Source organism: Borostomias antarcticus, assembly GCF_949987555.1.
Source record: "Borostomias antarcticus genome assembly, chromosome: 2".
NCBI classification, from domain to species: Eukaryota; Metazoa; Chordata; class Actinopteri; order Stomiiformes; family Stomiidae; genus Borostomias; species Borostomias antarcticus.
In genome coordinates this window covers 23,650,121-23,676,785 of record NC_140235.1, presented here as the reverse complement: position 1 = coordinate 23,676,785, position 26,665 = coordinate 23,650,121, and the positions used below count along the sequence as shown (strand labels likewise).

The 26,665-nt window shown below is 45.5% G+C and overlaps 1 protein-coding gene across 1 annotated transcript in view; it reads right to left on the bottom strand.

The window, feature by feature from the left end:
* Positions 1 to 26,665, bottom strand: part of fars2 (phenylalanyl-tRNA synthetase 2, mitochondrial) — a 122,715-nt gene that overhangs the window by 24,189 nt on the left and 71,861 nt on the right. Inside the window, exons 6-7 of the mRNA XM_084453115.1 lie at positions 18,461 to 18,621; positions 15,830 to 15,981 (exon numbers count right to left, since the gene is read on the bottom strand). Of these exons, the coding sequence (XP_084309241.1) occupies positions 15,830 to 15,981; positions 18,461 to 18,621 (313 nt within the window). The remainder of the gene's footprint in view (positions 1 to 15,829; positions 15,982 to 18,460; positions 18,622 to 26,665) is intronic.

The window sequence follows — 26,665 nt, the reverse complement described above, 5'->3', positions numbered from 1 at the left end:
AGTCATAAGGATGAAGTATGAAGGGAATGTTTTGAAAATCAACTAGCCTTGTGTTATGCACCTTATCCTGATGAGCCCAAAGTAAAAAAGCCTTTGTTGCAATTTATGATGTCAAACGAGCAAGAGAGAGAGAGAGAAAGAGAGAGAGAGACAGAGAGAGAGAGAGAGATGTACGGTAGTCTCATAGAAAAGACTGACCTCGAGAATTAGCTTTGGTCCAGCCTCAGGCAGGCACCCCTGGGTACATAATACATTATGTCTCTCTCTCTCTCTCTCACACACACACGCACGCGCACACACACACACACACACACACACACACACACACACACACACACACACACACACACACACACTGTCCTCCATGCACTCCTATTAGTTGATAAAGCAGAAGACAGCAAGACTCCTACAATAAGGCCTTGGAGTGAGGAGAGAGAGAGAGAGAGAGAGAGAGAGAGAGAGAGAGAGAGAGAGAGAGAGAGAGAGAGAATGAAGTCTTCCACCTCTACCTCTCCTCTGTAGTCTGTCCATCTGGACTCTGCTCTAATTACAGCATTGATCCAATCAGAGGACGACCCTGGGCCCTAGCTCTCCACCTCCTCTCCCTTCATCTATGTCCCTTCTTCTCTCTCCTCATGCCTACCCCTCTCTTTATTCTCTCCCTCCATCTCTCCCTCCCTCTCTCTCACCTTCTCTTCCTCCTTCTCTCTCTCAGGTTCTCTCTCTCGCTCTCTCGTCCTCCATACCTAAGGACCCTCTCCAGTCTCGGGCGATTGAACCTCATTGGTGAGACACGCCGGCATGTCTCCTCTCCTCCTCCCCCTGCTTCTCTGTCCACCTCCCCCTGCTTCTCTCTCCTCCTCCCCCTGCTTCTCTCTCCTCCTCCCCCTGCTTCTCTCTCCTCCTCCCCCTGCTTCTCTCTCCTCCTCCCCCTGCTTCTCTCTCCACCTCCCCCTGCTTCTCTCTCCTCCTCCCCCTGCTTCTCTCTCCTCCTCCCCCTGCTTCTCTCTCCTCCTCCCCCTGCTTCTCTCTCCTCCTCCCCCTGCTTCTCTCTCCTCCTCCCCCTGCTTCTCTCTCCTCCTCCCCCTGCTTCTCTCTCCTCCTCCCCCTGCTTCTCTCTCCACCTCCCCCTGCTTCTCTCTCCTCCTCCCCCTGCTTCTCTCTCCACCTCCCCCTGCTTCTCTCTCCTCCTCACCCTGCTTCTCTCTCCTCCTCTCATACTTCTCTCTCCTCCTCTCATACTTCCCTCCTTTCCTGCTAATTACTAACCAGTTCCCTTGGAAAGGAGAGCATGTCGATACATCGCTCTGACCGTGGGGCTAAACCACTGCATCTCCCTCTCCTCTCTCTCTCCATCTCTTCTCTCACTCTCTCCATCTCTCCCTCTCTTCCCTGACTCCATCTATCTCTTCCCTGACATAATCTCTCTCTCCCTCTTTCTTCCAGGTGTCTACCAAGGGTAACTGTATCTTAGCCACACTGATGCAGAGTAGAAGACACTTGACTATAGTATGATTCACCAGTAAGAACTACTGCATAACATGTCAGCTACATTACCAGACAATGCTGAGCAAGGGACCAGGCTGATTCACTCAAACACACTGCTGAGGTCTTTAGCTGTGCTGTTTGTGTGTGTGTATGTGTGTCTGTCTGTCAGTGTGTGTGAGAGCCAGTGCATGTGTGTGTGGTCATCCTCACATGAACTGGCAGTGCACCTGCCAGTGTGAGTCGTTGTTTGAACCAGAAACAGCACTACAGCCACCTGCTCAAGGATTGGACTCTACTATTTATAACACTGCCCAGTCCTTCAACACAAACACACACACACACACACACACACACACACACACTATGGGACTATGGGAATTGATACGATTTTATTGATACCAATGTCATTAGCGATTCTGCTTATCGGTCCAATTCTTTATCGATTCCCTTATTGATTCGTAATCAATTTTCAGTGTGGAAAAAGAGATGGCCTACAGGTTTTCAACTGTTTTACTACCTCTGAGTCTGAACAGTGTAGAAAGAGAGTAGAAAAAAAGCATGTATGTCTGCCTAATAACATTTATTTTGAACATGTTAAAATGAGTTACAATACTCCTTATCTTTTCCTTTTTAACAGTGTAGACACATGACATCATTGTTTTGCAATAACTGTCAGAAAAACATGCCAACATTGATAAAAAGGATTGATAATCTCGGAGGCATGCAATGTCGATTCTCTGAGTTAACGATTCCGATTGTCTAACGATTCCGGTTCTCGATTCCCATCCCTAGCACAGACAGAGATGCACAGACGCGCACGCACGCACGCACGCACGCACGGACGGACGGACGGACGGACAAACACACACACACACACACACACAAAAACATGAACAGTGGAGTTGTCAATAGAGTGAGTTAACAGGAAGGGACAGGGTGCAGGGACAGTAATAATTGATGTGTGTCATTCAGAGGAGTTCCAGAGAGCGTGTTTCTGAGAACTGACAGAAGGTGTGTGTGTGAGTGTGTGTGTGTTAGAAAGAGACTATGACTGCCTACCTGATTAGTTTCATAGCTTTAGTCATGTGTCTGTGAGAGAGAGAGAGAGAGAGAGAGAGAGAGAGAGAGGGAGAGAGAGTGTATCTGAGAAAGTGTGTGTGTTTGCGTGTGTGTGTGCGCGTGTGCGTGCGTGTGTTCTACATAGTCTCTCTGCTAGCAGACAGAAGATGCATCAACATTACTTAGCTGTTCGGTTGACAAACCACAGTTGTGACAGCCTGAAACCACACTGCTCTCTCTCTCTCTCTCTCCCCTCTCTCTCTCCCCCGACCCCTCCCCCCCTGATGTGATGACCTTGTGATTTTGACCTTGCGATTTTGATGGCTGTTTGGCAGCGAAGACATTCATACAAAAAAAGTGGGTAAAAGTGAATTCCCCCCTCTATCTTCACCCCCCTTCTCTCTCTCTCATCTCCCTCTCTCTCCCCCTTCCTCCTTCTCTCCCCCCCCTTCCTCCTTCTCTCTCCCTCCTTCCTCCTTCTCTCTCTCCTCCTTCCTCCTTCTCTCTCCCCCTTCCTCCTTCTCTCTCCCCCTTCCTCCTTCTCTCTCCCCCTTCCTCCTTCTATCTCTTCCCCTTCCTACTTCTCTCCCCCTTCCTCCTTCTCACTCTCCCCCTTCCTACTTCTCTCTCCCCCTTCCTCCTTCTCTCTCTCCCCCTTCCTCCTTCTCTCTCCCTCCTTCTCTCTCTCCTCCTTCCTCTTTCTCTCTCCCCCCTTCCTCCTTCTCTGTCTCCCCCTTCCTCATTCTCTCTCTCCCCCTTCCTCCTTCTCTCTCTCCCCCTTCCTCCTTCTCTCTCTCTTTCCACCCCCTTCTCTCTCTCTCTCTCTCTCTCTCTCAGTGTGTACAGTCTGTTCTGTGGGACCTGACCCCATGTGAATAACCAAACAATGCTCCCTCCCTGTCTTGGTGGATCACATATCAGAGTGGATGGATGGGTGAAAGGAAAGCTGTAAAAAGAAGAAACATCTTGGGAACATCTACTAACTAGGTCCCTTCCTTCCCTAGAGGAAGAACACAGTTACTAACTGTGAGTTACTAACCACCCAGGTTCAGTCTTTAAATAGACCCTCTATGAGCACACTACACAGCCATCACCCTAACACTAACCCCCCCCCGCCCCCCCACACACACACCATCCATTCCCTCATCACCATAAACACACAGTACCATAACACAAACATTGCAGCCCAGTGCATTATGGGTACACGTCAGCCTGGGGCGGGGTTCTCCTGCTCGTGACCCCTACACTCCATTATCCGCAGATTACCCAGCAGCCCCTCGGGCCTGGCGGCAGCGGGGTATAAATCTCCCTCCTGCTCCCCTCTCCCATTCTGCTCACACCCATAAAACACTGGCTGCTAGTAGCCAGGGGACCCCAGGGGGCCATGCTGCTGGCTGTCTAGCATGCTAACCTTAACAAAGGGCTGATGATCGCTAGCAAGTTAGCACGCTAATGCAAACACAGGCCTGTACTGTAGCTATGTTAAGTTAGCTACCATAACACTTCAATTACAAGACAAGTCCCAAATAGACGCTGATTCCCTTTTACTGGCCGGGTGTGGCTACATGAAAGGACGAAGTTTGGTAACAGGTCACTTGAGGCAAATAAAGATGTTAGATGATCGATTGGAGATGCAAAGTAAAAAGGATTTATTGGCAGTTGATTGGATTGGCTCAATATCAAATCAAATCAAATTATGTTTATTTATATAGTACAGTTTCATACAAGCAAATGCAATTCATAGTGCTTCACAGTAATGATACAAAGACAATACAAAAATAATACTGTAAAATAACAAGATATAATCAATAACCAAGGTTTCTGACCAGGGGGCAGATGTACTAATGTTTGCGAGCGCAGATAGCGCCGTGGGCAGTCCGCAGAAAGCGGGCGGTGCATCTTCAGTTTGCGCTGGATGTACAAAGCTTGCGCCTCAATGTGCAATCAGTGCATGTCACCGCCCTTGAACCGTAATGTGTGCAGGGAAAATATAGAGACTTGCAGTTACACAATCTTGCTTTGTCCATAGTTCTTAAACTCTTATTCTTTGTCCATAATTCGCCTGTGTAATTGACTGCTTTAAATTATGAGGACTGATGTGGTAGGCTATCTTTAGGCTGGTCATTGCTGTTGATGGTGTAACGCAATGATCGCATCGGCCTTGTGTATCTTATTTGCAAGTGCATTGTAGGCTATTCCTGGCCTATACTGTATACATTTTTAAAGCCAATTGTTTAATTACAAAACCTTGTAGCCCTATGGTGCGAATTGTAATCAGTGAATGTCTGCATTGTGAATGCTCACTTATAATCTTATAATCGTAATCACGGCATTTGAATAATTTCAGGCCTTAATACATTAGGACATATTAAATCTCTCTGAGACCAATTTGATTAGTAAGCTATGCGACCTTGTGTTGCACAAATATCGGATTATCAAACATATTGAATAATAATTGCTCCCCCATGTATGTAGTTCATAAAATGTATGTTCATAATTAACAGGGGATGGTTATGTGTAGGCTGGTGGGTTATGCGCAACTGGATTACATATGCTTTTCAAAGGCGGAGAAATTTCACAGCAAAACAGACGTGCGTTTTACCCCAGTTTTAATACATACAACGGGATATTAATCAGTGTCTCCTTGCGCATCTCCTCCCCGTTTTGTGCGCGTTCACACCCACCTTTCCCTCAACCCTCCCATGAATCCATATGCATGAGTAGGAAAGCGCAACTTGCCCTTCTGTCGGCCTGTGCCAGGCAGAATGCAGTTTGACCCATGTACGGTCTGTTCGTATATACAGTACCATGTTGTCAGGCGCACGTTAATAACGCCAAAAACGGGCACTAACATGTTAATACATCTGCCCCCAGGTCTTTGATATTTAGGTATATAATGAGCTAATATAGTAGTACACAGCATAGTGTACTGTATACTCAGACTAAAGAGGAAGGGCTCAAAGTCCCTAAGTAATACTGGTCTTGTCACGCATACATCCTGGCAATGAACGTGTTTTGGCCAAACAATTCACTCCAGAATATGATCACATCTGCAAACTCTATCAATTATTTTTCACAGCAACTCTGTAGACCCTTAATTTCACAGTAGCTAGGGTCATATCTCGGAGTGATATTTATCTTCTGTCTTAGACAGGGGAGTATGATTTGTTTGTGCAAGCCCCCCCTAATGAGAATTGGACTTTCTCGCCAACTTTTCCATTGACCGCAAAAGTCTGTCTGAGGGTTATAAATAAAGGTCGGTCTCAACTCAAAGCCGGGTCTACATGCATGTTTTATCTGCTTGCCACTGACGCTGTGAAGCAGTTTCTTTTTTACTTACTCTCTACTTACTTACTGACTGCCATGGCGACACAGAGAAAAAAGTAGCCTAAGACCTTAAAACAGCCTTTGGCCTACAGTATTATCTACAGTATTACCTACAGTACTATCTACAGTACTATCTACAGTATTATCTACAGTGTTACCTACAGTATTATCTACAATATTACCTACAGTATTATCTACAGTGTTACCTACAGTGTTACCTACAGTATTATCTACAGTATTATCTACAGTATTACCTACAGTATTATCTACAGTGTTACCTACAGTGTTACCTACAGTATTATCTACAGTATTATCTACAGTGTTACCTACAGTGTTACCTACAGTATTATCTACAGTATTATCTACAGTATTACCTACAGTATTATCTACAGTGTTACCTACAGTGTTACCTACAGTATTATCTACAGTATTATCTACAGTGTTACCTACAGTATTATCTACAGTGTTATCTACAGTATTACCTACAGTATTATCTACAGTGTTACCTACAGTATTATCTAGTGTTATCTACAGTATTACCTAAAGTATTATCTACAGTATTACCTACAGTATTACCTACAGTACTATCTACAGTGTTATCTACAGTATTACCTACGGTATTACCTACTGTACAGTATTACCTACAGTATTACCTACAGTACTATCTACAGTATTACCTACAGTACTATCTACAGCGTTATCTACAGTATTACCTACAGTATTATCTACAGTGTTACCTACAGTATTATCTACAGTGTTACCTACAGTATTATCTACAGTATTACCTACAGTACTATCTACAGTATCATCTGCCTCGTCAACCAACAGGCTTTGTGTTCTTTCAGTTCCCTTATTCATTAGGTCAGCTATCTGGTGTACAGTTGGTTAAACAATGCGGCACATAAGGTATTCAGCAGCTTTCATCCTTTCTAAGGTCGGCTACTGATATTTTGATACCTCTCTCTCAGTGCATGAGGTTGGCCTAGATGCACTACTGTCTCTTGGAGCCAGATGAATGATTCGTAATTGATATGTTATTCGATAGCCTAATTTTTATACAAGTAATATTCATGCTGGTTTAAATAAACAATTTGATAGTGCCGGTATTTCGCATCTTTGCTGAGCAAGTGTTTTGTGCTAAAGGAATTAAAGGCCTGTCCCAAATACAGGCTGGTTGAGCTCAGTGATTGAAGCAAATAACATTAATTGAAGTTTTACGGTAGCTCTACTGTAGCCTTGTGAGATCATCCTGTTCTGGCGAGTTCCCATTCAGTTTCTCCTTGCAGATCAGTCTGGACTTCCTCCTATCTCAAACGACCGGGCCAATCAGGGTCTGTGTTGACTGCTGCTCTGCCCCCCTGATTGGTTCCCGTAGTTGATGATGTGAAATACTGGCCGTTAGCAAAACAGTAGGCTAATGGTGTCTCCTGAAGTAATGGGTGGTAACATTAACGTTAGTAGAATAAACACATCCATAAGTACTGTTATTGCAGAAATAGACTCAATAACAACAATTTAAAAAGAGCAAGAGTATGCACTAGCGGAGAATCTTGGCTAGTTTCCAGAGAGAAAGACCTGGAAATTATGTCAGGTTCACAAAGAAAAACATCAACTGCTAATTTTGTGTGTCCCTTATGCACTAGGCAACTGCACGGGCCTGAAAATCAAGCCCGTACCCAGACCGAGCCTGAGACGTTCAGGCCCGAGCCCGACCCCAGGCCCGACTGTAATCAACATTTGAAGCCCGAGCCCGGGTCAAAACCCGAAATAGGCCTATTCTATTCCTAAGATATCAGATAGGCAATAGCACTGAAAGACACACACAGCAACACCATGGGATAAACACGCTTGTTATATATTCATTTAGGCCAAGAAAAAAGATTGCACAAGGAGAGCGCACAACAGCGCAGCATTTTCCATGCATCATCCATAGACAAGACAACAGCAACATGGTAGGCGAGGCTAATAAACAGGCCTACCTGGTTGCAGAACGTCTGGTAGTCCAAAATTCAAATAACTAAAAGAACTTGATGATAATGATATAGATAATAAAGATAATAGTGATAATAAATCCTCCGCCAATGCAGGGCAACAGTTTAAGACCTAGCTAACTGGCAAACTTGCCGCTGTGATAATAAATCCTCTTCGCCCATCTTTCTTAAACTATGTACAATAATTTAATTCCATTAGAATTTAAATGCATCGTGGAGGAAAAGAATCGAGTCCACCGTAGATGGCTTCAATGCCGTCCTTCTTTTATCCACTGCTCTCCCCGCGGCACTGATGTTCCTCTCGCTGCTGCTACTGCTTGTGGGGATGCTGAGCACCGAACGTGCAAGTCTGGCAAGCAAGGGCAAGGAGGACTCGTGGGACTTCCACCATCCCAGAACATCTCTGTCATTTTTTTTCCATAGAATCACTGACACGGAGGTACTTCTCCACTTCGTCCACAGTCTCGTCGGTGGTGGACACGACATTCTCCCACTCACATTCCACCGTGTTAGCTCTTCTTTTAGCCTGGGGCTCTCCGTCAGACTCGGCAACAGGTGGATCATCAGCTGGTTCTTCGCGAATGGCAGAGAAGCTATCTATCTGGGCCCTGGCATCGTCGTGGACGCTTTCTCTGTCGGCTGCGGACATCATTCGTAGCTGGCTGAACTTAGGCCATAAAAACATGGCGAGTTTGTGCAGCGGCTGGATCTCTATTTTCCTTTGAATCCATTCCAGGTGTCTGCGGCGGATAACTGCCTGGTATGGGCTGTCAGTAGAGACAGGCTGGCAGTGTCGTGTGAGCCGCTCGTGCCAGAGCATGACCAGGTTGAGTGTAGGGTATTGGTCACCCTCAAGCTTCTTCTGTGCATGATAGAAGGGACAGAGAAATTCCACAAGGAATGCCAGGACGTCAGGCGTCACAGCATCACTGCAGCAAACGAGTCCAAGACAAATTTCCCTGAGGGGACAATAAAATATATACTATTCTATTCTATTCTATTCTATTCTATCATCAATCCGGCGGCTTTCCCCATGGTTGACAAGCTTCTCCTTCAGCTCCACATAGACAGCCTTGACCGATTCTAAGGTAAGGAAAACACTGCTGAACCGTGTCTCCCCCATCTGTTTCACTGTCGTTTTCAACTGACTGGCAAGTCCGGACTTCTTGGTGTATTTAACAAGAGCCTTAGCTGCTAGCAAAGTCTCTCCTATTTCTGGGGCAGTTTCGCTGAGCTCAGTGTGATGCAGGGCGTGTTTGAGTATTAGTAGTGTTGTAAACGTGATCTTGGCAGTCGAGACGGAGTATGGTCTGAGCGCAGACTTGATGTTGGAGCCCTGATCAGTGACCCAAACCACTTTGTTGAACACAGTAGCATCAAATCCCAGCACTGACACTAGCTGTTGCTGTAGCTCTCTCCTTATATTTTCACCCGTGTGAGATTCGCCGGGGGGAAACATGACGGTGGCCAGTACACGGCTCTTCAGCTGGAACTCGGTTGTCACATAATGACATGTGATAGACATGAAACCGACCTTACGGTAATCATCTGTCCACATGTCGGTGGTCATCCCCACATTAACATTGGACATGATCTCGGAGATTTCCTTGACAAGCTCTTCTCTTTTTGTTGCTGCAATATTCACACGTTTTCGAGAGATAGTGGTAGGATCCAGTAGCACGTCTTTAGCTGGGAGACGGCCGTAGCTATATTGATGAGCTCTTGTGCCAGAGACACGAAGCCCTCTCCGGCAACTGATTTGAAGGGTCTGATATCCCGACATGAGTATTTGACACACTGATCCAAGACTGCAGATTTCACTTTCACTGGCACTTGTGTATCTGGCAGGAAGGCTGTCAGTGGCAACTGTCTTGACTGGCTAGCGCTAGCCCCAAAACGACCACAGCCACCACGTTCAATGTGTCGCATGAGGGAGAAGGTCCCGTTTTTTTTGCTGTTGTATTTTAAAATTGCGTTGCACTCCCTACACTGTACATTGCCAGTAGGCTCGTTAGTTGGACTTGCAATCAAGTCAAAGTGCTTCCATAAGCTAGCCTTCCCAGTTACGTTTGGGATTTTAAGAAGCTCTCCCTTTGCTAATTTGTGTTTTAATTCTTCCATGGTGTCGCTCACTGTTCTTGCGCTCACGTTTCAATTCACGCCAAACCTTGTGCAGCCCGAGCCCGGCCCGAGCCCGAATTAATTATTGAAAAACAAGGCCCTACCCGGCCAGAACCCGACGTCGGGCCTCGGGCCCCGTCGGGCTCGGGTCGGGTTGCAGACCTCTATTATGCACCCCCCCCCCCACAGCCCGCTGCACATTATGGTTTTGTGTTGTCCGTACGTCTGTCCGTACTTCCGTCCGTACGTCCGTCCAATGTTTGCTAATGCAATATCTTGGGAACGCATTGACGGAATTTCTTCCCCTTCGGTACAAATGTTCACTGGCACTCAAGGATGAACTGCTTAGATCGTGGGGGTCAAAGGTCAAGGGTCACTGTGAACATCCCAAAAGGCGTTTTTGGCTTAGTGAACACGATATCTCAGGAATGGCTTGACAGAATGTGTTCATATTTGGCCAAAATGTCCAGTTGGACTGAATGAAGAACTGATTAGATTTTGGTAATCAAAGGTCAAAGTTCAAGGTCACTGTGACCTCACCAAATGTGTTTTTAGCCTGATGAACACAATATCTCAAGAAAGGCTTAACAGAATGTGTTCATATTTGGCCAATATGTCCAGTTGGACTTAATTAGATTAATTGGATTCGATTTTGGTATTCAAATGTCAAAGGTCAACTGAATGTTAACTGCAACTTGCATTGTTGGGCGGAGGCATTTAGCTGCTAAGCGTTTCTTCTAGTTTTTAATAGATTTTGAAAAATCTGTGTCAGTGGACCTTGAAGCACAGACACTGCAAAAAGTGTGGAACGATTATTGCAGCACCTCCAATCACCTTGTTTTTATATGAAAGTGGCACCTCGGTTAATCACACTAAATAATCAAGATTACGATATCAGGCAAAATAATCAAAATTATTAATTTTTGTCATAATCGTGCGGCTCTATGCTCTTACTCTCTCTTTCCCTCCTCTAAATCTCCTCCCTCCTGTCCAGCTCTGTCTCTCTCTAGATATACAGTATAATATATTATAGTAGTGACTCATTCATGTGATCCAGGGAAGATGACGGCTACTCACTCTCTCTCTCACTCTCTCTCTCACAGCAGAGCCCTTGGAGCAGGCCAGGAGGGATGGAGAGAGGGATGAAGGGATGGAGGGAGGGGTGAGAGATGACAGAGGGAGGGAGGGAGGGAGGGAGGGAGGAAGTACGTTGGGATGGAGAAGAGGGTTAATAAATTAAGCGAATGTCTAGTAGGGGTTACATGAGGACACTCACACACACACGCACACACACACAGATACACACAAAGATATGCGCACGCACACACGGACGCACACATGCGCGTGCGCACACACACATACACACACACAGGAGGAGGGTGTTGTGGGTGAAGCTACATTAACATTAACACCAACAACACTGACCATTGGCATTTTATTGTGCCACCATTCCTTTGGAGCTGATGTTTTTAAAACTGTGAATGCTGCAAAGCACACACACACACACACACTCCATCCCTCACAAACTCCTCAGTTACACCAGTCCCTATGCCTCTCCCCGCGCACCAGGAGAACTTCCTGGCGAGCCTGTCAGTTTGATTGACAGCCCAGCTGACTTCCCAAATTAATCCGCCACGATTACATCTGACAGTGTTACGGACCAATAAATGCAGATTTGTGAGGTATTATAGCAGCCATCAGGTTTGATTTGTACCACACCACAGGAATACAGGAGTGGAAGACAACTCCATATAGAATAGAGAGAGAGAGAGATAGAGAGAGGGGGGGGTTAGGTTGGAACTGGGGGAACTTACTGATGGAATCGGAAAAGGCTCTGTAACCTGTTAACCTACAGGAATGGTTTACTAAAAGAAAGTGTGTGTGTATGTATGTGTGTGGGAGAGATCCAGACCTACTACTTGGGGTGCACTTCATTCATCTCATCCAGTGCTGTGGAAGAGAGGAGATTGACCAGTGAATATATGGCCATTGAAGAGATGGACCAATGAGAGATGGACCAGTGAAGTTATAGACCAGTGAAGAGATGACCAGTGAAGAGATGGACCAGTGAAGAGATGGACCAGTGAAGAGATGGACCAGTGAAGAGATGGACCAGTGAAGAGATGACCAGTGAAGAGATGGACCAGTGAAGAGATGGACCAGTGAAGAGATGGACCAGTGAAGAGATGACCAGTGAAGAGATGGACCAGTGAAGAGATGGACCAGTGAAGAGATGGACCAGTGAAGAGATGGACCAGTGAAGAGATGACCAGTGAAGAGATGGACCAGTGAAGAGATGGACCAGTGAAGAGATGGACCAGTGAAGAGATGGACCAGTGAAGAGATGGACCAGTGAAGAGATGACCAGTGAAGAGATGGACCAGTGAAAGGATGGACCAGTGAAGAGATGGACCAGTGAAGAGATGGACCAGTGAAGAGATGGACCAGTGAAGAGATGGACCAGTGAGTCCCAGAACTGTTTCACAATGCCAACTGTGAGACAGATCAAATGCATCTCAACGACTTTCAAACACTAATAATTTATCAGTGTTATTGATCCAGGTCTGAGTCTGGGATTTTAACCGACAACCTTGCCACTGTAAACAGCATTCCCAGACTGAGCCTTAGAGGACTACCCGTTCTGTAAACTCAGGATTAGTTTATAAGCTCAGTGTGACATTTAGTGCAAAGGTATTCAAGCCCCTGGTACCTGAGAGAGAATGGTGTGTGTGTGTGTGTATGCGTGCGTGTGTATGTGTGTGTGTGAATGGTTTGAATGTCAGATGCTGTACATCAGAGCGCAACTCTCAACTCACTGATGTGACATTTAGCAACTCAGACCCAAACGTCTGTCTCCAGCAGGACCCACTCTGACACACGATGGAAACATTTACCAAGAACAATCCTAGAGAGATTTGAGAGAGGGAGAGATGGAGGGAGGGAAAGATGGAGAGGGAGAGAGATGGAGAGGGTGGGAGGAGGAGAGGGTAGGAGAAAGAGGGAGAGAGGGAGACATGGAGAGGATGGAAGGGAGAGATGGAGAAAGAGAGGGGGAGAGATTGAGAGTGTGGGATAGTAGAGAGAGTGATGGTCTGCTAAACCAGTACACTGCAGAGTTGACGTTGTTAGGGTCTTCTTTTTCTTTCTTTCTTTCTCTCTTTGCTTACTTTTACCACATGGTCTGTGCCCTCTTTGTAAAGGACATGGAGTGTATTAAAACTGAAATTCTAAAACTCCCAGACGACACATAGTTCCTTGGGCCAAGTCACAGCAGATGAGGAAGGAAACTATTTCACCTGACCCTGAACTACACACACTGACTCTCTCTCTCTCTCTTTCTCCCTCTCTCTCCCTCTCTCTTCAGTTCTAATTGTGTGTTATAAAAGACAAATGGACCATCAGGGAGCACACCGCGCTGTTTAATCCAGAGCGACTGCAGGAAGTCACAACTGTACATCGTTAAAGAGTACCAACTGAGCACGAACATGACACACCAGGGAAGCATACACACGCATGCACACACGCACACATGCACACACCATCCAGTGAACCTGGTCTCCGTGCTGAGCCATAAGACCAGTGCCAGGCCAGAAAGCTCCATATTTATGGCCGTCATTAAGGCGAAAGGGAAAAGGTTGCTATTTAAAAAAGATTAAGAGCAGGGACAGAGATTAATGCTCACAGGCGTTTTACGCACTGCAGGGCCCCCGTCACGCTGTTCAACACACACACACACACACACACACACACAATTCGCTAGAGAGGACATGATGTGGGTAGCGGACACAGTGTGGTGCAGGAATCTGGACTGCCCTGCTCCACCCACTGTCACCCCCCCCCTTTTATGCGCACACACACACGCTTTTAAAAAATGAGACATCAACACCAGGACACCGCTGGAGTAGGGGTGAGCATCAAGGACAGGTGTGTGTGTGTGTGTGTGCGTGCGTGTGTGAATGTGGGGAACAGTAAGAGAGAGAGGGGAGAGAAGGAAGAAAGGTGAGAGAGAGAGATGTGTAGAAAGAGAGTAGGAGTGTGTGATAGGACAAATGAAGACGTGTCATTAACAAACATTAACGTGTCATTGCCAAACCTCAGCCATTAGCCTAAGGAGAAGCAATTTACTGAACAAAACAGCTTTTAGACTGTGTGTGTGTGCGTGCCTCTATTAGGCGCCTGTTATCCTGCATACTAAATGCCTGTCAGATGATAACAGATAGATGCTATCAGATGCTGCCCTATCAAACACACACACACACACCACTCTGATGAATGCAGCTTGACTTAACCTCTGACCCCATGTCCCATTCATCAGAGAGAGGATCAAGTCTCCCTCTCTCCTCCCCCTTCCTCCCCACCCCTCCACTCACACCTAGCTCTCCCTCTCCTCCTCCCTTCTCCTCAACCCTACCTCCTCTTTTCCTCCTGCTCACCTACAGTAACTTTTCCTCCCCCTGTAGTTCCTTTGGCTCTCTTCCTTGTCGACACCCCTCCGCCCCCCCCCCCCGGATATCTACCAGTGATGCATGGATACTATCCTGGGTGTGTAAAGCTGTTATCTAGGGGCTAGGGTGTCAGTGTATAACACCCTCAGGATCACGTTTTGTTGTTGGAGATGCGGATGTCTCAAAGGTGTTGTGACTGAACTCCAGCTTCAGTGTGTGTGTGTGTGTGTGTGTCCTACCTGGGGTGTGTGAAGAGCTTCTCCAGGGTTAGGGTTAGTCTGTGTGTGTGTGTGTGTGTCCTACCTGGGTTGTGTGAAGTGGTCCTCTAGGGTTAGGGGTTAGTCTGAGTGTGTGTCCTACCTGGGGTGTGTGAAGAGCTTCTCCTTGGTTAGGTTTAGTGTGTAGGTGTCCTACTTGGGGTGTGTGAAGACATTCTCCAGGGTTAGGGGTTAGTCTGTGTCTGTCTGTGCATGTGTGTGTGTGTGTGTGTTAGGGCATTAACAGAAAAGTCGACGAGTCATGCTTTTTTCCCTCCTCTCTCTCTCTCTCTCTCTCTCTCTCTGTTTCTGTACCTGAGATCAGACTCAGACTGTACAAGACTCATGAGTTTTTGCGCTGATACACTACGTTAGCTACGCTAACTACGTTGCTGCATGCTGCTGATCTCTCTATTATGTAGTATGTGGAGCGCGGCGATTCAACTGACAGGGAGAGACTATGCTGGCTAGCCATATCGGAGCTAACAAGACAACTAGCAGCTTAAATTACGTTCTGATGATGACAGCGGCGACGTTCCTCATGAGTGTTTGCTTAGTTAACTACGTTCGCAATACCACATGTGGACAAGTAGCAACGATTGTCTGCTCAGTTCACAAATTCAATTTGCACATGTGAAAGCGATAGCGACGTTGGTCAGGTTTGTCTTCTCTGTTAGTAAATCCACACAGGCCATAATGACTCCTCCTTATGTGAGCTAACGTGAGCTACGCGAATGCCGCGACCAATGCACACATTGCTGACTTACTTCAGGGGGGTATTCCACAAAGTTGGATAACTAAGTAAGCCTGACTTCTGCACAAAGTAAAACCCGGAAAGCTATTTTTTCTTCAGTCCATGTTCCAGACTTGAAGAGTTTCCAGGTTTTACTCATTGCAAAAGTCAGGCTTACACAGTTAGCCAGCTTTGTGGAATACCCCCCAGGCCATTATGTTATGGTGTTTTGTTATTGTTGCTGTACTGTATCTATGCTAGGCTAGGGTATTCCTCCGCTGTGTAAGTGTGATGACGTCATCACACGACTTGTCGACTCGACTTTGACTTTATTGATAGATAAGTCGACCTGATATAATCTGAAGTTGTTAATGCCCTAGTGTGTGTAAGTGTGCGTGTGTGTACTACCTGGGGTGTGTGAAGCGGTCCTCCAGGGTGACTTTCTCCACCAGGTCTCCTCCGATGGTCCTGACCAGGTCATAGAAGTCATTCTCAGAGTATCCCTCTGCTGGTAGCCAGAAGGAGATGTCGTTCAGCAGGGGTGGGTATTTACTGAGGGGCTGGGGAGGGGAGAGGAGAGGAGAGAGAGAGAGAGAGAGAGAGAGAGAGAGAGAGAGAGAGCAAAGAGAGGCGAGAGAAAGAGAAAGAGAGAGAGAAAGAGGAAGAAGTGGACGATGTGAGACGGGAGAGGAGAGAGAGGTGATTCCGATTTCAGATTCAGATCTTTATTTGTCACATGCTTGACGTACAGTGCACAATCACAGTGAAATGTTACTGCCGGCTCCGTGATGTGCCCAAAAGTTACAGGTAATTACACACAAAAAATTATACAATCTATACAATATAAGCTAAAGATACAGTAAAGATAAGATAATGTGCCGGTGTGGATGTGTTCTATGCAAATTACACAAGAAATACAATCTATACAATGTGAAGCTAAAGATAAGCTTCATACTGTACAGATTGTATTTCTTGTGGGAGGGAGGAGTGAGAGAAGAAAAGGAAGGGGATAAAGACAGAGAGAGAGAGAGAGAGAGAGAGAGAGATAATAAGTGCTTCTTGAGAGCATAACAACAAGGCCATAAGATAGGCAGTGTTGACAACACACTGGTTAGACTGGTATAGAGTAACTACAGACTGGCCTATATGAGATATACAGACTGACCATAACAGGGGTGACTTTGCCTAGAGAAGATGAACGGGAGAATATTTACGCGTGTGTGTGTGTGTGAGTGTGTGTGGTGTTGTGGTGAAAAACTAATCACTAGCCGTGTTTTCCTATTGCAGGGCTGCAAAAGGACGATAGAACCACATTAAAACTTAATGCTCTGTGAATGAATATGCTTCCTCACAGGATCAGCAGCCAGAGAGAGAGAGAGAGAGATGGAGGGAGGGAGAGAGAGAGAGAGAGAGAGAGAGAGAGAGAGAGAGAGAACGATCCTAGAAGGAGATACTGTACATGTTTCACCCCACAAAACTTCCGGAAAGCTCTGTCTCTCTTCCTCTTTGTAGTTACTGTTCACCCGAGGCTGCAGACGGACTGGAGGCCGGTGGAGCCAGTAGGCCTGTCTGGGTATCCTGCTAATCCAGGGGCTGGAGCTAGACTCCTGCCCAGAAGCAGGGCCTCCCTGTGGGGCTGGGAGATGGAGGACAGCAGGGCCAGTGTGCTCCACGCCCACTCACTAATTAGACTAACTACACACTGTACAATGTGTCTGACTTACTAGGAATTAAAAGTGATGTGTGTGTGTGTGTGCGTGCGTGTGTTTAGTTTTATGTAGGCTGGGATGGAGGGATGGATAGATGGAGGCAGAACTGACTGCCTGGAGAGAGAGAGGGAGAGAGGTGACTTGGGCAAGCCCAGGAGGAGAGCACTAACCGCGGGTAGGAAATGAGCCGTGGTCCCCTCTCTGCCCTGTTCCCCTGGAGGGGAGGAGAGGAGCAGCCATAAAGAACAACTACCAGACAGCACGCGGGGGGGCCTCCCCAGGATGAGGGTGAGTGATGGGGGGAGGGAGAGGGGGAGACGGAGGGTGACTGAGCTGGAAGCGGGGGCAGAGGTAGGAGGTGAGTGATGGGGGGAGGGAGAGGGGGAGACGGACTGAGAAACGAGCCGGAACACGAGACCGAAGGTGATCAGTCACCCTCTCTCTCTTTCTGACTCTATCTCTCTCTCTCTCTCTGACTCTCTCTCTCTTTCCTGTTTCTTGCCTTCCTTGTCTCCCTCCCCCACGTCTCTGTCTGCTTGTCATGAGACTGGACAGCCAGGTGAAGAGCTCCTGCCATTATAGACCTGAGAGAGAGAGAGAGAGAGAGAGAGACTCCAGCAGGGGAGCACTTCCCTCAGACTGAACCTGACCTTGCAGATGTGGGGGGGGGGGTGGACATATGTGACTGCAGAAGAGAGAGAGAGAGCAGAGGGAGTAAGAGTTGAAGAGTGAAGAGTGAAGGAGTGGAGCGGCGTGGAGGAGAGGAGAGGAGGAAACGGGAGGTCAGAGCAGAACGGGGAGTTGATATATAATGCATGCGGACGTCTGAACCCCCCCCCGGATCGGACGCTAAAGAGAGGCATAGGGCAGAGAGACAGAGAGCAGGCCCGCCGCCTGAGCTGCCATCAGCGGGGCTAAGCGACGCTGACCCGGTGAGGTCTGACCAGATGCGGCGCCGTGGCAGAGGCCGTTCGGGGCCTGGCGAGATGAGAGGCGCCTACATCACAGCGGGAGGGGGAAAGTGGGGTTTCCCGGTCTCTTACACGGAGAGGGCGGTGGGTGGTTGCTGCGAGGTTGCGCTGAGGTTGCTGACTTGGCTGAGGTTATGGTAGTGTTGATGTAATGTTAAGCTGAGGTTGTGGCGAGGTTGGCACAGTAGTTGGTGTTAGGTTGACGCCCCATTCTAACGTGAAGCCTGGTTAAAGATAGGCTGTGGTAAAGTTGTAGCCTGATATCAGGCAGAATTGTCAACTAGTTACACTGCTTCCAGGCAGGTCAAGGGGCTGGTCAATGTTAGGTGGGGGCGAGGTTGTGGTGATAGTGTTCTTACCTGGAAGGCGACTGGCTGGTTGATGTCAGTCAGGCAGAACTGTTTGAGGAAGCGTTCGTCCTGGCTCCAGAACAGACGGATGTCTGGGATACCATACAGAACCATGGCTATACGCTCCAGACCCAGGCCAAACGCCCAGCCCAGCTTGTTACCTGCGCCCGCTGTAGGGAAGGGGGGGAGAGAAAGAGAGCAATTCATTTTTATTGAGGTCAACACTTTATTAGCAGTACCTGTTTTTGTCGTGCCAAAAAGGACCTTGAATTGAACTGAGAAGAGAGAAAGAAGGGGAGGGAGAGAGAGAGAGAGAGAGAGAGAAAGGAAGTGGTCAGATTGCTTTTGTCTCAGAGACCCGGGGGGGGGGGGGGACTAGGGTCTCTCCAGGTGACCAGAGTGTGTGTGTGATTATTTTGTGGAGAAAGATCACTATTCTCTGCTGAGACTTCATTGGCTCAATAAATCAATGAGGAATCGTAACCAACAATAGGATCACAGTGTTCCTGCTACAAAGTGAATGTGTGTGTGTGTGTTGTTTGTGTGTGTCTGTTGAGAGTGTGTGTATGTGTGTGTGGAGGATTGAGTGACCGTCGAGAACTAGTCTGGTATTGGGCGAGTGTGTCCTGGTATAGACCTTCATTGATCGCCAGATCTTACCACCCTTTACGTACGGAAGCCTAGCCTACATTTTGCTCACTAGTGTTTGTAGAGCTTTTCTCGCCTCCTAAACGTATGCATTGCAGTGCCAGTCCCAGAGTCGTGCCAGTCTGCTGAGCCCTCATCCCACTCCAACTCCAGTCCACTCCAGCTACCTCTAGCGCAAGAACTTTATTGTTTAGTGGCAGTTTAGTGTAGCCCCTATTTTTTCTCCTGCTTATATTTTCGTAGTTCCCCTCTTTTGTTCCATTAAATCACCCTCCGGGCTTGAACTGTTTATTCGCCTCCTCCATTGCTGTGCTCCTGGGTCTAACTGACCACACCTAGCAGTAACTGCTAAGCAGTTGTGGCGCCATTCGTTTCTTGGACAGGACAGTTATTATTATTAGTAATTAGTTATTGTTAGTAATATTATTGTGAATTCAACAGCTTACAGTTCACTTATTGTTCAATAACATGGCATACTCCTGATTTGACTTCACTACACGGTACAATTGAGACTGTAGACTTTGTTGCATAATTTGTGTATCTTGTATACTCTGTATATACTGTAATTAGTCCCTGGTGTATGTGTCTTTTGTTGTCCAAATGTTGCACATTTGTTGTCCAAATATTGCACATTTTGTACATCTTGCTGTACTATATATTATGCGGTCCCTTTGTGCATTTCTGTGCGTACTGTGTCTTTTTGTTGTGTTTATTAGTGTTGTCACGATACCAATATTTGACCTGCAATACTATACCAGCCAAAGTATCACGATACCAAGTAGTATCACGATACCGCAGCATTTACATTTTTATGAACGTGCAATGTATTTACAGTACATTACAGTACAGTGTAATCACTTTATACGAGTGGTGCATGAATAACATGCATTTAATGCATTACATTGTAGCTCTACAGGTAAGTATGCATTTCTGTGCGTACTGTCTTTTTGTTGTTTATTAGTGTTGTCACGTTACCAATATTTGACCTGCGATACTATACCAGCCAAAGTATCACGATACCACAGCATTTACATTTTTATATTATTTTTATGACCGTGCAATGTATTTACAGTACATTACAGTACAGTGTAATCACTTTATATGAGTGGTGCATGAATAACATGCATTTAATGCATTACATTGTAGCTCTACAGGTAAGTAAAAATATATTATGCATATTATGAATTATTAATATTAAATATTTAAAACACATCTAAAACAACAACAGAATCAGAGAGGACGATTCAACAGCTGTGCATGACGACATGACAGCAGGTAGGCTAACGTTACTTCATTAGCTAGCTGGCTGGCTAGCTAGCAACAGCAGCACACGCTTTAGCTAAGGTTTATTCATTCATTTTTGTAATATTAGCTAATGGCAAGAACACTGCTAAAGTCATACTAGCCTCATTAGCTCGTCTGTATTCCAGTGCAACGCTTCAACGCTCTTGACAACCATGCTCCAAAACTGATCAGACTCTACAAACAACGCAGGACCGGAGCCAATGCTGAAAAGATGGCAGAGATTCTAACAGCATATGAGGAGCAAGTAAGTGTCCTATTGAAGGCAAGTGTATGCTTTCTTGCCATAAGATAACTGGTATTAAGTGTATTTGTCTTTCTTGTCTTGTTTGTCTTTAAGGATAAGAATGACATCTGTGCAGCCAGAACAGCAGCCCTGGTTGGCCTACCACTGTACTTCAAAGAGGACTCGTCAGAAGTATTCAGGACCTGCACGGTAATCCCCCTCATTATTAGTTTTCCTGCACTCTTCTGTACTCATATGTACAGTCTTTAATGGCATTTTTGTGCTTCACGTTGCTTTATACCTCCTATGGTGTTATGCTGACCTTTTATAGTCAGTTTTTGTGTGGGTGTGTGGAGGTGGGGTCCCAGCTAAGAATGTGTCCTAAGATTTTTATTCTGCCCCGTTTAGGAGAGTAACCTCGAAGAAGTCCAGGAGGGTGCCGTGGCACTTGTGGCGGTTCTGGGAGAGGATGAAGAGGTTGCGCCTGAGGCGGTACCGTTTAAACCACTGTATGTTCAAGTTGTCCTTGAGGATGAGGTTGTGATGACTGTCAGATCTTGGACAGAAGCTGTGGTGGTTTTGTTTGGCTTGATGTATGCTCTCCACTTGAGCTACCCAAAGAAGATGAGCAGCTTCTTTGAGTTCATTCAGATCGTGTTCCTAAAGCTTGAGGGTGGGCGCAAGGAACTTCCTTCCAAGTTGCAGTCCTTGAAAAATGAGCTGGAGTAGGCTAGTTGGAAGTATACAGAGTAGAGTCCTTGGATGAAAGGGCAGAGCCACCACAATATACCAACCACTGTTTATTTATTTATTTTTACTTACCTCCCCTTGAGCTAACTATCAAATATGCAGGTTTATTTTCCCTGTCAATTCAGCCAGACTTAACCTGCATAGGACCGATGATGACCTTAGTATAGCCTTCCAGTATTCCTGATGACCTTAGTATAGCTTCCAGTGTTTCCGATGACCTTACTATAGCCTACCAGTATTCCTGATGACCTTAGTATAGCCTACCAGTATTCCTGATGACCTTAGTATAGCCTACCAGTATTCCTGATGACCTTAGCCTACCAATATTCCTGATGACCTTAGTATAGCCTACCAGGAATATTGGTAGGCTATAGTAAGGTCATCAGGAATATTGGTAGGCTATACTAAGGTCATCAGGAATACTGGTAGGCTATACTAAGGTCATCAGGAATATTGGTAGGCTAAGGTCATCAGGAATACTGGTAGGCTATAGTAAGGTAATCGGAAACACTGGAAGCTATACTAAGGTCATCAGGATTAGCATTAGTATAGCCTACCAATGTTCCTGATGACCTTAGTATAGCTTCAAGTATCTCTGATGACCTTAGTATAGCTTCAAGTATCTCTGATGACCTAGGCCTACCAGTATTCCTGCTGACCTTAGTATAGCCTACCAGTATTCCTGATGACCTTAGTACAACCTACCAGTATTCCTGATGACCTTAGTATAGCTTCAAGTATTCCTGATGACCTAAGCCTACCAGTATTCCTGGTGACCATAGTATAGCCTACCAGTATTTCTGATTCCATTAGTATAGCCTTACTTCACTCACTCAAACACACAATTTGTTGAACTTGACAATTCACACCTATGTTTTGATTGGTATACTCTCTTCAGTCAAAACTGTAACTGTTCATGTTCATACATAATGTTGACATTGATTACTGTTTCATTTTGAAAATATTGTGCAGAAAATACTGTGCAGCTTATTTGATTTTATTTAACTTTTTGTTATTTAAGTTAATTGATCTTTCTCTCTGGTATTCTCCATACAGTTGCTCTTGTTTTCTCTATTCTCTCCATCTCTATTCCTCTCTTGTTAAATTTCAATAATATATTCTGCAATGTAAAATGTTCAATCCAGGGAGTGTTGAAAAAAATACTTTTTACAATTTTTTATAAAATGATAATAAATTTGAATGTGTTGCATTTAAAAGATTAAGTGTATTTTATTTTGCATGTGATGAAATAATGGGGTGTTAGATGCTTATTAATAACAAATTGATTCTTGATGCACTTTGCTAGTTTTCTTTTAAGTTGACACAACTCTAATGATTCATTGCAATCGGTTTCCTTAAATGAATTAAGTTGCTAGGTTTCATTATTGAGCCAGTATAACTAAAACCATTTATTTTAACAATGTAGGGAAAATGAGTTGTTGCAGCTTGAGTTAAATAAGTATAATAAAAATGGTGCATTTAAGTAAGTCCTACTTGATATAAATGATTCTACTTCAAATGGTTTTAATGAGTACATAATACTATTACATGTGAGTTACACTTACTCAGTAATATTTACTATTTGTATTGATCAGAGTGAGTAAACTTTACTCAGTTCACTTAAGTAGAGGTAAGAATGGTCATTCTTGTTGAACTTACTCACACTGAAGAGTTCCAAATACTCTAGTGAATTGAGTTATCAAACTCAAATGGTTCAAGGCAATCGGTTTCCTTAATTGATTTGAGTTGAGTTAACTCATCAGGTTTTACAGTGCATAAACCAGTGAATTTGGGAACAGAGGTAACATTGTTACAAGTACAAGTACCGTTGTATAGAGCTTATAGTATAGTTGGCACCGTGACGTTTTAGCACCGCGGTAGACTGTTGGTACCGGTATATCGTGCAACACTAGTGTTTATTACTGTGTGTATAGCTACAACAAAGGAATTTCCCCTCAGGGATCAATAAAGTTGATATCTATCTACTGTATCTATCTCTCTACGTATCTATCCATCTATCTGTCTGTCTGTCTATCACATTACAGGAAGGTGTGGGTTTTATGTTTGATATGATTGGTCTGGGAGGGACAGTCAAGCTGGAAAGTCTGCACACCTGTTTCACGTTTCTCCACGTTTTATCAGACAGCTCATATTCTCTACGCTACCATCGGCTTCCATCATATTTTAAGTCATCTTCTATATCCTCAAAATATGATCAATATTCAGCCACATTGCACACAATATTCCAGGCACCAACAAGCCGATTGTAGCGTAGAGAATGTGAGCCGAGAGTGTAGCCTACAGACGGAGAATAGCCAGTCTGTGCGCTGTGCGCATGCGTGCTGGAGCAAGTGGGGAAGCTTTATGTCGTTTCTAAAGACGTTTCTAAAGATCATATTACAGAGGCATGTGAAAACCACAACAAGCCCTCGCTCTATGGAAGCACAACTAGCAATTCATAAAAATATATTGATGAAAACAACCGTTTCGCGGCAGAAAATACATTTTTTAGAAGCTGCATTCTCGGTGCCCCGTCCGCCGCTATTACATGGGTATACTTGACTCGCGCTGGATTTTAAATTTCTTCTACAGGCCTCCGAATTACACCAAAGTTATCTCGGTGAGTCAAACGTCTTATAATATGCCGTAAATAAGGTCCAGGTTGTCGAAAAAGAGCATTCTCCTTTAACATTTAAATGAAGTCAACTATATGCTTCGATAATTTTTTTTACCTCCAACACCTACCCACAATAGCCAATAATGATGAAGTGAAAATAGGTTTTTAGAAAATATGCACTTTTATTTTACTGACAAAAAGGTTATTTAGGGGTTACATATCTGTACACACCCTTAGCCTAATACTTGGTTGATGCACCTTTGGCAGCGATTACAGCTTCAAGGCGTCTTGGGAAAGAAGCCATAAGCTTGGCACACTTGTTTCTGGAGATGTTTGCCAATTCCTCTTGGCACATCCTTACAAGCTCCATCAGGTTGATTGGGGAGCATTGGTACACAGCCATTTTCAGCTCTTTCCACAAATGTTCATTTGTATTCAGGTCTGGGCTCTGGCTGGGCCACTCAAGGACCTTCACAGACTTTCTCCAAAGCAACTCCTTTGTTCTCTTGGCTGTGCTTCTGGTCACTGTCATGTTGGGAAGGTGAACCTTTGCCCAGTCTGAGGTCCAGAACGCTCTGGAGCAGGTTTTCTTCAAGGATCTTGGTGTACTTAGCTGCATTCATCTTTCCCTCTATCAGGACTAGTCACCTCGTTCCCGCTGCCGAAAAACATCCCCACATCATGATGCTGCCATCACCATGCTTCAATGTAGGGATGGTATTACCCCGGTGATGAGCGGTGCCTGGTTTCCTCCGGAGGTGACGTTTGGTATTCCGGCCAAAAAGTTCAATTTTGGTAATCAGACCAGAGAATCTTGATTCTCATGGTTTCAGAGTGCTCTAGGTGCCTTTTGGCAAACTCCAAGTGGGCTGTCATGTGAAGAAAAACAAAGAAAAGGAGAGGGCTACAGCGTTCAACAAGTAGATAAGCTTCAAAATGAAGGTACTCTTAGGACTCACTAGGGGATGAGGCGATAAAGAACAAAAGAGAAGGTCCAAGGCAGCTGTTCAATATAGTAAAAAGCCTTTATTCAATGGGCTTACATGTTAAAAGAGCACTGACATGTTTCGGCCAGCACGGGCCTTCATCAGGATGGCTAGTATGATTTAATTAACATTCCTTATAAAGCCTCATCAGTGGCAGCTGGTAGGTAATGCAGGGCACCTAGGGCTGTCATGTGCCTTTTACGAAGAAGTGGTTTCCGTCTGGCCACGCTACCATAAAGGCGTGATTGGTGGAGTGCTGCCTGGATGGTTGATCTTCTGAAAGGTTCTCCCATTTCCACAAGGATACGCTGAAGGTCTGTCAGAGTGACCCTTGGGTTCCTGCTCACCTCCCTTGCCAAGGCCCGTCTTCCTCGATTGCTGAGTTTGGCCAGGCGGCCAGGTCTAGGAAGATTCTTGGTGGTTCCAAACTTTTTCCATTTACGAATGATGGTGGCCACTGTTCTCTTTAAGCTGCAGAAATCTTTCCGTACCCTTCTCCAGATCTACGCCTTGACACAATCCTGTTTCTGAGGTTTGCAGATAATTCCTTTCACCTCATGGCTTGGAGTTTGCTCTGACATGCACTGTCAACTGGCTTGACTGGATTATCTGTGCTCTGATTGGTCTACGCCTGTGATCTGACAGATTGACATATGAGTGGCAGTCACTCCCTTCTCTCTCTATGGTTCTCTCTTCCTCTCCCATCTCTGTCCCTCTCTGTCCTTTTCTCTCTCTCCCCCTCCTTCTCTCTCTCCAGAGCGTAGTTGCTTTATATGGTAATGAGAGGTTGTGAGGTCACAGCAGGCAGAGAAACACATCTGAATAAATCTCCACTTTATAACACTGCTAAATACACACACACACACACACACACACACAACCACCTCTGCCACCCACCATCCCTTTATCAGGCAGAATCAGTGAGACGTCATAGTTCCTCCATCCCTCCTTCCTCCTCCACCATCCCTCCTGTTCTAGGTTTTTGTGTAGGCCTACATACTGTATGATGCGTTTTGTCTGTCTTGTTTTCTCCCTCTTTTTTGTCTCCCAGGATTGGTTCCCTGCCCTGTCAATCATCGTTTGCCACTCTGTCACTCATCGTTGGTTAGCATGTTCCCGTGCTGTCCATCATCCAATGGCTTCGTAGTGCCTAGGAGCTGTTGTCCAATCAGAGGGGCGTGTGAGGCCGTGGCATTTTGTTAGTCAGATCATGCTGTCTTTGTGTTCATGTAGCAAGTGTTTGTACGCTGTTGCTGTTTTTAGTAGATAATGTTCCTGCTGTTTGGGTTTTAGTCCTGCTGCCTTTTATTCCTTGTAGTTAGCCCGAGAGGAGGGCGAGGTAGGTAGGTAAAATGCCTGTGAGTTATATTTACAGATGATTGTCTATGTCTAAACACACTAGGGTAGTTTCACCAGCTGGGTGCCAGCTAGTTAGCTTAGTTAGTGAGGACGATGGCTTGGCATTCATTAGAATAAGGTAGTGCTAGGGCAGTGTTTTATTAGATCCACTGTGAGAGTTATATTTGGTGTTGGTGCTAACTATTCACTGCTACTGTATTTCACTACTGCAAAATAAACCCTACCTGAGGTCAGCATTTTAATCCAGTCGTCCGTCTTCTCTGTATTGTGTTGTGCTACTGTATCACCTCACCAGCTCTTTTTAGCTTGTATGCAGACGCTGTTTG